This window comes from Heteronotia binoei, chromosome 12, assembly GCF_032191835.1.
Source record: "Heteronotia binoei isolate CCM8104 ecotype False Entrance Well chromosome 12, APGP_CSIRO_Hbin_v1, whole genome shotgun sequence".
Lineage (NCBI taxonomy): Eukaryota > Metazoa > Chordata > Lepidosauria > Squamata > Gekkonidae > Heteronotia > Heteronotia binoei.
In genome coordinates, this window is record NC_083234.1 from 39,988,116 (window position 1) to 40,001,653 (window position 13,538).

Genomic DNA, 13,538 nt, shown 5'->3' on the forward strand with positions numbered 1-13,538 from the left:
ACCCCCAAGTGCCTAACTGACCATCTCTGCTTCTCCAGGGCAGTCACCTCAGCCTCAAGGGTACGAACTCGTTCCCTGAGGACCAGGAGCTCCTTGCATCGAGCACACACCCAAGACTTCTGTCCTTTGGGGAGATAGTCGTACATGTGACACTCAGTGCAAAACACTGGAAAGCCCCCACCCCCCTGAATGCATTCTATCTTCATGATATATATATAGATACGGTCCTCTTTAAATGCTGTTTAAGTGGCTCCCCTTCTGGAGGGTCAACTTACCTTATTGGGAGAACGAAATCAGGGATCTGGGTTCCTGGTCCTTAGGGAGCCCCTAGGCGAAGAACCACAGGCCAAGAGCCCTTTAACTCTCGCCCTTCAGCTCGCGCCAAAGGTTCGCGCCTTTGGCAAGGCGCAGCTTAAAATGCAAAGAGGGTGGAGCAGAGGCACTCCTAAGCAATCAGCAGCAATCACTATCAATCTCTTTCACCTTTAGCCCACTCAACCAAACAAAGAGCAAACAAAGACCAAACAAAGAGCAGTTCCCCAGCTATCACAACTTAGAATTTTAGGCAGCCCCACAAACCTCAGAAGGAAGTCTTTCAAAATTCAGAAATTCTCAGCAACTTCTCCAGCTGTCTCAGCTATCAGAGCTGCTCTGCTCTGTTTTGCTCGTCTCAGACCTCTTCTCAGACCCTTCATAAGAGATATGATCAAGGTCAAACCTGAATGGCCTAATGGCTTCCCCAGTTTTCTTCAGTTTAAGGCTGAATTTTGCAATGAGTAGCTCATTATCTGAGCTGCAGTCAGCTCCAGGTCTTGTTTTTGCTTACTGTAAGGAGCTTCTCCATCTTTGACCGCAGAGTATATAATCAATCTGATTTCTGTGTTGCCCATCAGGTGATGTCCACATGTAGAGGTTGCTGGAAGAGGGTATTCGCTATGACCAGCTTGTTCTCTATTAGCGTTTGCCCAGCTTCATTTTGTTTTCCAAGGCCAAACTTGTCAGTTGTTCCAGTCACCTTTTGACTTCCTACTTTGGCATTCCAGTCCCCTACGATGAGGAGGACATCTTTTTGGGGGGTTAATTCTAGAAGGTGTTGTAGATCTTCATAGAACTGGTCCACTTCAGCCTCTTCTGCATCAGTGGTTGGGGCATAGACTTGGATTACTGTGATATTGAATGGTTTGCCTTGGATACGGACCGAGATCATTCTGTCATTTTTGAGATTGTATCCCATTACTGCCTTCCTCACTCTCTTTTTAACTATAAAGGCCACACCATTTCTTCTACGGGACTCTTGCCCACAATAATAGATGTAGTGATCCTCTAAGTTAAATTCACCCATTCCTGTCCATTTTAGTTCACTGATTCCCAAGATGTCGATGTTCAGTCTTGCCATCTCTTGTTTGACCACATCTAGCTTACCTTGATTCATAAATCTTACATTCCACGTTCCGATGCAGTATCGTTCTTTGCAGCATCGGACTGTTCTTTCACCATCAGACACATCCACAGCTGAGCGTCTTTTCGGCTTTGGCCCAGCCGCTTCAATCTTTCTGTGGTTACTTGAACACTCTTTCCCAGGAGCATATTGGGCACCTTCTGAGCTGAGGGGCTCATCTTCCAGCACCATATCTTTTAGCCTTTTGTTTCTGTTCATGGGGTTTTCTTGGCAAGGATACTGGAGTGGTTTGCCATTTCCTTCTCCAGTGTATCACATTTAGTCCGGATTCTCAGCTGTGGCCTGTCCATCTTGGATGGCCCTGCATGGCATAGCCCACAGCCTCATTGAACCGCACAAGCCCTCTCGCCATGACAGGGCAAGAAATCTACTGACTGACAAACATACCTGCATGCCTCCAGCTACCACCCCAAACATACCAAACGATCCGTTGCATACAGCCAGGCTCAATGCTACTGTCACATTTGCTCACCTGAGAGATCTACAACAAATCTTTTTGGAACTGATGAAGTCAGGACACAGATTAACAAAGCCAGAATGATACCCAGAGAAAACCTGTTACAAGACAGACCCAAAAGAGAAAATAACAGAATACCACTAGTGGTCACACACAACTTTCAACTTAAAACAGTGGTCACACACAACTCTCAACTTAAAACAGTTCAACGTATCATCAACAACTTACAACCTCTATTGGACAGTGACAGCTCTCTTTCAAAAGCACTGAGGGGTAAACCTTTTCTTGCACACAGACAGCCTCCCAACCTCACACAACTCTTCACCAACAACAATACAGCATCTCATCTGAGCATGGACACAGGTACCAGAGCTTGCAATACACCCAAGTGCCAACTTTGCTGCCACATACACCCAGACAACACAATCACTGGGCCTAACAACATTAACTACACCATCTCAGGCTCGTTCACTTGTTCATCTTCTAACATTACATATGCCATTAAATGAAAACAATGCCCTTCAGTTCTCTACATAGGGCGAACAGGACAAACCTATGCCAAAGGATAAATGGACATTAGGAATTACAGAACTGAGAAATCTGTGAGAGAACACTTTAACCTTCCAAAGCATTCAATGGGTGACCTCAAGGTAGCTGTTTTACTGCAAAGGAACTTCAAGAACAGAATGGAGAGAGAAATTGCTAAATTACAAATTATATGAAACTTGGAACAAACACCTCCCCAGGACTGAACAGGGTTATTGGTTTTTTATCTCATTACAGATGCTGCGCTGGGCAGGGCATATTTCTAGGATGGAAAACCACCGCCTTCCCAAGATTGCCCTGTATGGTGAACTCTCCACCGGCCATCGAAATAGAGGGGCACCAAAGAAGAGGTACAAGGACTCCTTGAAGAAATCCCTTGGCACCTGTCGCATCAACCATCACCAGTGGTCTGACCTAGCCTCAGATCGCAAAGCATGGAGGCACACCATCCACCAGGCTGTCTCTTCTTTTGAGAACGCACGCATAGCTGGTCTTGAGGACAAAAGGAGATTGAGGAAGAATCGCACTGCTACAGCACCAACCCTAAATCAGACTTTTCCCTGCAGCCACTGTGGCCGGACCTGCCTGTCCCGCATTGGTCTTGTCAGCCACCAGCGAGCCTGCAGCAGACGTGGACTATTGCACCCTTCTTAAATCTTCGTTCGCGAAGCCAAGCCGAGAGAGAGAGAGAGACAGATGCTAAACCCACTCTCAGTGAGTATAGCTATACATCCACAGTATTCCAATGTATTTCTCTTTTATAATAGTGTATTAGAATAATGTTTTATATTGACATACTCAAATAAGGGATATTGGCTATTTATCTCATTACATATACTTAACCCATTTTCATTTTATGTATCCTTGTATGTTTTCTAATGGCAGACTAGAATGATGTCTATAATGTAGAGATTGATGCTGATAAGTAAATTAGGTGGACTACAACTAGGAAATACACGTCCTTTTGTGATTCACCTAGATTTACAGAAACACCAATTGGCAGAGGACTTTATTACCTTTTATGGCTATCCAGACCAAATGGCCAAGCCACACTGGTTTACCATGTGATCAGTCTGCATACTTAATCAACAAACTGCTTGCATTTCAGCCCACAATACCTGATCCCCTCGTCTGATGAAGTGTGCTTAGAGAGCACACGAAAGCTTACATTCTGAATAAAACTTGTTGGTCTTAAAGGTGCAACTTGACTCCTGCTTTGCTCAAATGCACTGTAACAACTGACCAAACTATTTCCAGTTGTACAGAATTATATTTTATTTTGTAAACTTATAAAAAAATCTAAATCTTAAGTATTTAGATGCTCATCGATCCATACCAAACCCCCAGCTTTCTCTTAGTCCCCCAAAAACAAACAACCTCTCCAGCAAACAGCCTGTGTGGCCTACCTATGAGATTAAGGAATGTACTGTGTATCACCTCATGCTTGATCTGACAAGATTCAGGAGGACTCCAGAGTATACAAGCCATGTAAAGGTCCCTAACTGCTCTCCCAAATCTTCAGCAAGTGCCCGATGCTTACCTAGGTTATACCACATTTCTCCTATTTTGAAGCCAATCTCCTTCCTCATGTCCCCATATCTACAAAGAGAGCACATCAAATGAGAGTTTGAGAGAAAGACAGGGCATACACACATACTTTCTATGACTGGCGTCGAAGCAGCTGCTCTGATTCACAACGCTCCGCAAGTGATTAGCTAATTTTTTTTTACTTTCTATGATTTTGCATAAATATCCAGGGAAACCAAGAGCTGGTTCAGCAAACTAGGTTGCCACTCCTCTGACCGATGCCACAAAACTCTGGTATTTAGCTGGTATGCGATGATTGACAATTAGGTTATGATACAAGAAAAAGTTGCTGATACCATCAACAATATATTTTAAACAAAGTCTTTAAGCACGGAGGGAGACAGAAGCAAAAGCAGGGGAAAGCAACTAAAAAAGCACCACTTGCACCAGAGCACAGCCGCTGCGCAGAGAAAGACTGCCTCTGTAATGGGCAGGAAGGGTGCAAATGAAAGCAAATGATTCCAAGTCTTTGTGTTTAAAAGCATGAACTGACCCTAGAAAGTCCAAACAGGAAAAAAAATTAAAAACTCACATGAAAACTTACTTCTTGACCATCTTGTTCCGTTTGGCATGTGAGAAGTTCTCCAGCTGGAGGGAATCATGTGTAAGAAAGGCTACCGCCAAGTGAAAGTAATTATTCCACAGCTGAGTAGGAGGGAATTGAAGAGGGTGAAAATATATTACAGGCTTGTTTAAAATTTGGATAATTTGTGCCCCCCCCCATTTTTCCCTCCATAAAGAAGGACCCAAAGCTGATTACAACATTGTTCTTCCTTCCTCCATTTTACCCTCATAAAAACCCAAGTTTTCCAGATCCTACCAGGATGCTCTTACCACTGTGCCATGCTGGACTTCCACTTTGAATCTGTTGTGCCTACGCACTGATCATTCATTTATTCAAGAAGACATCACTCTGTGTCCTGATCAGAAAGGCATAACTTATACAGGAATCAGACTTTATCTAGGGATTCCATTTTGAAGAAGACTTGGGTTTTATATCCCTCTCTTCATGACCCAAGGAGGCTCAGCATGGTTTACAATCACTTTCCCTTCTGCTCCCCACAAGAGTTACCCTGTGTGGTGGGTGGGGCTGAGAGAACTCTGAGAAAACTGTAACTGACCCAAGGTCACCCAGCTGGTTTCATGTGGAGGAGTGAGGAATCAAACCCAGTTCTCCAGATTAGAATCCACCACTCTTAAGCACTACACCAGGGGTATCGAACATACAGTTTGGAGGCTGAATCAGGCCCCCGGAGGGTTCCTATCAGGCCCCCCAGCAACTGGCTGTCTCCTGCTTCCTTCTCCCTCTCTCTTGCTTCCTTCTGCATCACAGCTTGCTTTGCAAGGCTTGCTCATTTGCACAGGAGCTACAGAGCAAAACCTCTATTTTCTCCATTGGCTGAGGCTCCCCCCTCCCCCAGTCCCCTGGGGAATGAAGGAAAGAGCCAGAACTTCCTTCGTCCAGTTCCCTGGTTCCCATGGGAGATATACAAAGAAAGCATCCTTAAGAGTGCTAACGTTTTACGCATGTTTTAAGTTTTTAAAATATATATTTGTGTTTGTGTTCTTTATAAAATTTATATCTCTGTTACCTAATCTTAAATAGGTACGCACATGGCCCGGCCCGACATGGCTCGGCCCAACCCGACATGGCCCGGTCCCTCAAGGTCTAATTTATGTCAGATCTGGCCCTCATAACAAATGAGTTCGACACCCCTGCACTACACCATACTGGCTCTCCTTCTGTTCATATGGTGAGGAACTGTGGCAGGAATCCCATCTAGGAAAACGAAGGAAAGGCTGAACCAATGCAAGATGCCAAATGAACAGACAAATGCTCATATGGTCTTTTAAAATGCTCATATGGCCATGCTGTGAGACGGCTAGGCTGGGCAATATGTGATGACATGGTAATCTGAGTGCTGTTGAGTTGTCTGTTTATAGAATGTTTTTATTGTATTTTATTGTTTTATCATATGTTGCACTCCGCCCTGAGCCCTATGGGGAATGGGCGGAATAGAAATATATACTAAAATAAATAAATAAAAAAGCCAGACCCTGCCCAAAGCACAGGGGAAACAGAGAAAGTCAATGTGGACTGGGATTCTGAGCCAGAAATAATGGTCACTAGAGAAACACAGAAAGGGGAAAGTGGAGCTCACACTTAGTCTGCAACACCCTTCTTACTGTTCACCAGGGAAAGAACAGTTCCAGAGCCATCAGTGTGACTACTGGACACCCCCCCTTCACCCCTTGCAACTCAAGAGGAGTCTGAAAGGCAAAGCTTGCCAGCCACTGCATCTCTTTCACTGCCACTGCTCTTTACCAGAGAACAAGTTCAATGGCTCTAGTATTCTTCCTACACTCTCTGCATATGCAGTGAAAGAACACCTTCACATATCAACCACAAACTGCCTCAACCCAGCACTACTCAGCAGAGTTCTCTGCCCAAGTGGAAGACCTTTCTTTAGTAAATAAAAAAGTTTAAAAACCCCTTTGAAAGAAGCTGCATTTTCCCAAAATGGCCATTACTAAAGTCTACTACAAATCCTGAGAAATCAAGAACATTTATAGCAAGTGGTGCTCATAACCAAACCCGATCAAGACTGAATTTCACTATTACCTGCAGTTCAAAACTTGTCGTGTCCAAAAAGAACCTGTGGAGCACAGAACTATATTGGTTTATGGCTCGAAGAAAAACCCTGGAAAAATCAAGGAAATATGGGTTAGGAAATGTTATAACCTCTCTAATGCCTGTAAAACCAGAGGGAGGTGCCTGGAGGTGTTTTCACAAGTTACCAGTCCCCGTTTCTATTTTATTTTGCCTAGGAAGCTGTGACCATTCTTTAACTGCAAGGAGATGGTCCTGAGAGTTCAAAACAACCAATGGTAAAGAGGTATCTTGTCAGATCTCAAAAGCTAAGCAGGGTCATCTCTGGCTAGTTGGATGGGAGATCTCCAAGGACTACTAAGAACATGATGTGGAGGCAGGCAAGGGCAAACCACCTCTGAATGTCTCTTGCCTTGAAAACTCATGGGGTTGCCATAAATCAGCTATAACTGGACAGTGGTTTCCACCACTGCTAATGGTCCAGGAACAAAAGGAAGTTTTGAACTTGGTTTAATTGCTTGCCATGCTTAATCTGGTCTATTCAAATGTGCTAACATTAAACATGAAGACCACAGAGAGTGCAGTTCACATTTTTACTGTGAGATTACACATAATAATATTAGTGACTGTCACAAATGAAGCAAAGGCAGGTCAAAGCATTTCTATATATTTAAAAAAACCTCCCCAGGAATGCAAAAAATATGGTTTTATACAGTAAGAACCCCCACCCACAAAGGGCTTTCACAGGATGTTGCATCACATACACAGCCCTCACAACAAACTTGTTTCCGTTGAAGGTACTCCTGTATCAACATGCACTTTATCCATGACTATGCAAGACCATAGGAAAAATGCTTTTGGCCATGGATGTGTGGCAGAAGGATTATTACCTGCTCTGCATCATAGTCATAACCATCCAGTCATTTGCATAGACGTTCTTTCCGATCAGATCCTTAAACATGATGAAGGTTTCCATCAAGAAATCCTAGAACAAAGAAAACAAACAAGGCTGAATAAGAATTAGTAGCAATTATATTTGCTTCATAAGCACTGAGTATCCCACAAACCAAAGATGTCTGCAAATCTACAAAACAACATCTCAGAAATGAATATGGTTTGCTTTGGAGATGCCAATGATGAAGCTTGCATCTCTTCTAGCAAATTCCCAAGATCCTTGCTTTGAAATCTAAGGGATGAGAGGAAATCACCCTCTTTCTGTGCCACCAAAAATCTTTAGGTATAACCACTGTTCACAGTTATATCTCTATATTAGAAAACCAAGGCACATAAAGAGAATTAGGTAAGGTTTAAGACACAGACGTTTAGCTTGCACTGTATAATCAATGGACTCATACTGTTCTACCACAGGCAAAGTGCCTCCATAGAACACAATAAAGCTGTTTCCCCCTCTGGTGCATGAATATGGACACACACAGCTACTATTGCAGATCATTATGGGGATTTGAAATGCTACATTATCCTACAGAGCACAACAGAGTTCTATTTCTCCTGCAAGTGTATGTATTCCAAGACACTTAGGGGATCTGTGAGGCCCATGAGCCCCTACTCCCTCTGGTCAAGGAACACTAGCTTACACCTCAAGCTCCTTCAGAGTACAGGAACAAGATAGAAGAGGCTTGAGAAGTCTGAACAGGTGTGGTGTGGTGCGTACTCATTGTATGTGCCATGGGAGGCTCTGCTCTGTTTTATGGGATCTATCTCCACACAGGTACTGCACTCATAGAGCAGTACTGGATCAAGCTCCACAATGTACTGGTTAAATGTCTCATTGTTGAAGACAATCCTTTGGGTTCGAAGTCCAAGTCACCATTTTTTCAAAGTCTGTTTCACTCTTTCAAGAAAGCTGCTGTGTCTTTGACTGGGTTTGCTCCTGTTGGTGTAAGGAAGGCAATGGGACAAGGCGATCCAAACATAATTCATTATGAAACGTACCACAGGAAACAAAGCATTGTAGAACTGGCAAATGATACTGATCAGAAACAAGGGAAGGACTTTGGAGTTTAAGAAAATTATTTCTAAATGCTATTAAATCAATGCCTGAAGGATACAACAGGAGGCCACACAAATGAAAATAAACAAGCAACAACGTTAATGCAAAGATTCAGGACAGCTTCATCATCTGGACTTTCAAACACTCCATAGGTAACTTATTAGATTTAACACAAAACATCTTTTCCAAGGGAGATCTGCCTGACATTGGAATTCTATAGTTCCCAAATTCTACTGGTGGGAGAAGGATATAAGGGTTTTTTTCCTCTTATGTATATTTCTTATACTGTCATCTAAGCAGTAAAATCTTTTCCATCCCTTCCACTTCCATTAGCTGTCAAATCTTCCTTAACAGTTTTGCAATGATCAGGTCAGATTTTCCAGTTCCTGGTTAGACTAGCCCTTAGAGAATAAAATTAACTATTCTTCCTGAAACAATTAGCATGAAGATAATGGAAAACTCTCTTATACCGGGCTTTCCAGAAGGACTTTTAAAATTGCCCTGCCTTTTGTAATCTCTATAACTTGCTACATACTGACTGGGCCACATTACAAAAAGGGTGGGGTGGGTAGAGGTAATCACCCCTTCTAGAATCCTCAAGTTTCTCCTCCCTAATAAAGGGTGGGACTCCAGTTATAAATGGAATCCTAGGAAATGTACTTCAACCTCTGTAGCTATACCATTATGAATTCTGCTTTACATTCTGAGCTTTGAACAATATTGTCTTTTTTCATTGTTTGAATTCCAAGTGATTTTTTTTTCTTAGTATGGAATTTATTTTTATTGAGTGAACTTAACTTGCCTCCATACTGGAACTTTTCACGCCAATCGTGTGCTTCAACTTTGTCATACAATTAGCATGGTAAACAGATATTCTGGTTTTATTAGAGAAACTGGGGAGTTACAAAAGCCTAGATAGGTAAAAGCAACACTGGGGGCCATTTGGAGTGCTGGCTGGTAATCACTCTTCCTGATAGTTAATGGGAAAAAATTAAACAACCAGATGTGTAATCACACAGATCTAGAAGCTGATGAAAACCCATGCTTGGTTCCAGCCTTTCCACAGTACAGATGTGTTTCAATTTCTTCAACATTTGGATTTGGATTTCTTCAACTGGCAGTTGGAACATTTATTTTTAAATATACATTCTGAGAAATGAAATGTGCTCTTACATATGGTTTTATTCAAAGGGGCAGATTACATAGACATTTTGAGAAGAAAACCGTTCTCTGAAGTCTCCTTAATTCAGTGGCAGCCAACTGTTTTGGTAAACTGCTCTGAAACCAAGTCCAAAGTGAGACACTGCCACATACATTATAATAATCAATATTATTGATCTATATAGCCCAGTATTGCTTATTCTGAGTGTCAGCAGTTCATCTTTGGAATGCCCTTCTGTGATGGCCTAAAGGGATGCTGGAGTAGCACAAAGGGCTGATTTATCCATTAGGCACAGTAGGCACAGTGCCTAGGTCCTTTTAGGGGTCCAGGAAAATGTTTTAATTTATTTTAAAATCAGAAGAAGAAAAATGAACTTATAGGGTCAAAGAAAATGTTTTAATTTTTTTTCTCACATTAGGAAATAATGAAAATAATAAGAGCCCATGAAAATCTATTAAATTTTGCCTAAAACGGGGGGGGGGGGGGGGGACTATAAAAATATAAAATCAAAGTTATATCAAAAATAATTTTGAATATTGATATTATTATGGTGGGAGGGGCCTATAAAGGCAAAAGTGCCTAAGGCCCATGCAAGTCATAATGCAACCCTGGGGGCACAAGCATGAAATTTCTGTCTTGCACTATTGGTGGGCAGGCGCATCCTGCCCTCTTTAGAGTAGCGTGACTATAATAATTTGGGTATACTGAGACGTATATACGGTACTTCTCCACCCAGCACTGACTCAGAAGCCACTAATAACTTTACTGACTTGCCAGCCCTTGATCCTATTTAAAATAAAACCACCGATAAGGTAATTTGTAATGATGTTATAGATAGGGTTGCCAGCCTCCAGGTGGTGCCTGAAGATCTCCCGCTTTTACAACTGATCAGCTCCCCTGGAGAAAATGGCTGCTTTGAAGGGCAGACTTTATGGCATTATATCAGGGTGAGGCCCCTCCCTTCCTTAAACCCCACCCTCTCCCGGATTCATCCCCAAGTCTCCAGGTATTTTCCAACACAGACATGGCAACCCTAGTTATAGAGGCTCCTTTGCCCTGCCCTGGTAAGACCTCCCTCCAGACCCTGTCTGCTCTTTTATAAACCAGGGAGGAACATGCAGAATTAAAATGCAGACAGTACATGTTTATTCTACTAGGAAGGGAAATAAATAGTGGTTGTTCAACACTAAAAAACTGTAGTGTTCTGTAATGATTGAGAGTAAAAGATACAGTTTTTGATAGAAATAAATAATTTGTGTCAAAGCAGAAGAAGCACCAATAGCAGTTACTTGCTTCTTAATGAAAGCTGAAGGAGCTTTTTCCTCAGGTTACTTAATTTTTTCCACAGCTACACCTAAGCTGTTAAATTACAGACCTTACGCTGTCACATAGTATTCTCCACACCAGAAAGTCTACAAGAGAGAACTTTTAAATGGTGCTGCCCACCCTAGGCATAATAGACTACAGTTCATTTTACCAGGTGATACTGAATGTTTACATGCTTATATACATATAATAAACACCTTGTAAACTGGGGGGCCAAAAGGCCATGACCATGAAATGCAAAGGGGACAATGGGTATGTGACATTTCTATGCTGATCCCAATTGTACACAAGATGCACACCATGTCAGTTAGACCACAGTTGTATCTCTTTTATCTAATGCAATAAAACATTTTGAAAAATAAAGTCATCTCAATGAATTTTATTGAAAAAGTGGAATTATGGATAAAACAGCAAGTCACGCTTGAACAAATGTTTTTTTTTTCTCAAACAGCCAGTGTGTGCTGACTCCAAAATTACCAGTTTCTCAAGTAAAAATTCAAAGCAAATACAGGAAACTTGATTGATTTAATGAGCCATTTGCAGTTTATGTTCTGCTCTATCAACAACTCCTTGGTCTTTATCCAAAAGAACACTGGCCTGGAAAATTAAAGAAGAAATGTTTTCCTTGAATGCAAAGGGCATTGGGCTGAACCAGACTTTTGGCTTTTCTGGGCAAGGACACCCCTGCTGACTAAAAACGGCTTTTTGAAAAGGTGTCTCTGCAAAACCTGGTTGGAGAGAATGTTCAGGAGATGATTCCACAGTCTACAATCTCACATATATTTGTAAGAAAGCAAAATCTCCTGAAATGAGTGAATCTTACATACAAATGATCAACAAAAAACAAGAGGATTGCTATTAACCTAGGGTTGATTATTGGTTTTCACTCAGCTGAACATCTCCAGCCCTTTTCACTTCAAACACTCATGAGCACCTGCTTCCTGTAGGTGGCTACACTGTTCAGGAGATCCAGTGCACTCAAAGAAGCACAGTAACGAAAACAAAACCTAATTATTTCACTTGCAAGCATCTGAAGATGACAGAAGGAATTCTGTGCTCAGGCTGCAGCAATAAAACAATATCTCTACTCCACTTTATGGGACATCTCTGTCATTTAAAATGAAGGGCCATAGTGCTGATACCCTAGACCCAAGAATATCCCTGATTCCCTAGACCCAAGACCATCCAGGTAAGCACATTTATATATCGTATAAATTTCTACACAATTCTTGCTTCCTGCTATCACCTAAACAAATTCTATCACTATCTACCAGTCATAGCAATCTTGACAGAATACATAGGGTAAGTTTTCATTGAAATAATTACATCTGAAATTATCCCAAAAGAAACCTGCTGCTGGAAAGAAAGAGAAATCTATGCTGAATCCACTTTTTCTGTTGTTCTGAAATCCCTTTTTTTTCTTTACATAGATGACAGAAGCAGAGGGTCTTGAACTGGAGATTTCAGTGATGGCCTACTTGCCCCCATTCAGTTACAGCCAAAGGAAGACCAACCAGACTAACAAAGCAAGTCTTTTTGCATCAACAGGCTGCATTGGTATAGGTGATACTCCCTGATCCTTTAAATCAGGGGTGTCAAACATGTGGCCCAGGGGCTGAATCAGGCCCCCGGAGGGCTCCTATCAGGCCCCTGAGCAACTGGCTGTCATCTGCTTCCTTCTCCCTTCTGCATCACAGCTTGCTTTGCAAGGCTTCCTCAATTGTAAGGAGCTACAGAGAAAAACTTCTATTTCTCTACTGGCTGAGGCTCCTCCCTTGGGGAAAAAGGGGGGCAGGCAGAGCTTACTTTGCCAGGCTGTCACAATCACTGAGCCAAGCCTCTCTTCCTTCTGTTGGCTGAGGCTCCCTCCCTCCTGGCCCCCTGGGGAGGGAGGGAAAGAGACAGAGCTTCCTTTGCCCAGTTCCCTGGATCCCATGGGAGATACAAAGAAAGCACCTTTAAGACCAATGAGTGCTAATGTTTTAAGCATGTTTTAAGGGTTTTTTAAAATCTTTAATTGTGTTTGTCTGTGTCCTTTATAAAGTTTATATCTCTGCTACCTAATCTACCGCTTGAGATAGGGCGGAATATGAATGAACCAAAATAAAATAAAAATAAATAAATAAATATTTAGCACAGCCTGACAAGGTCTCATTTATGTCAGATCCAACCCTCATAACAAGAGCTTGACACCCCTGCTTTAAATGTTTCCTGGTTAGGCTCATTTGCTGATCAGGGCAAATCTGAACACCCTCTTTTATAGTACACATATTATCTTTTGCACAGGAGGTGGCCTTAAAAAAAATGTGTCTCTGCAGGAGAACATATTAGACAACTTGATTGGTTGTTTCATTCTCCCCACCTTGCCAACCTGTGACA

General features: G+C 42.1%; 1 protein-coding gene across 4 annotated transcripts in view; it reads right to left on the bottom strand.

Annotated features, from left to right (window-relative positions):
- Positions 1 to 13,538, bottom strand: part of DOCK5 (dedicator of cytokinesis 5) — a 181,436-nt gene that overhangs the window by 45,404 nt on the left and 122,494 nt on the right. For 3 of the 4 annotated variants that reach the window (XM_060250561.1, XM_060250562.1, XM_060250563.1), the window contains 4 exons: positions 7,551 to 7,645; positions 6,673 to 6,751; positions 4,594 to 4,694; positions 4,003 to 4,061 (listed from right to left, as the gene is read on the bottom strand). In XM_060250561.1, the coding sequence (XP_060106544.1) occupies positions 4,003 to 4,061; positions 4,594 to 4,694; positions 6,673 to 6,751; positions 7,551 to 7,645 (334 nt within the window). Of the gene's footprint in view, positions 1 to 4,002; positions 4,062 to 4,581; positions 4,695 to 6,672; positions 6,752 to 7,550; positions 7,646 to 13,538 lie in introns of those variants that run through there. The other variant, XM_060250564.1, reaches the window with a different exon arrangement.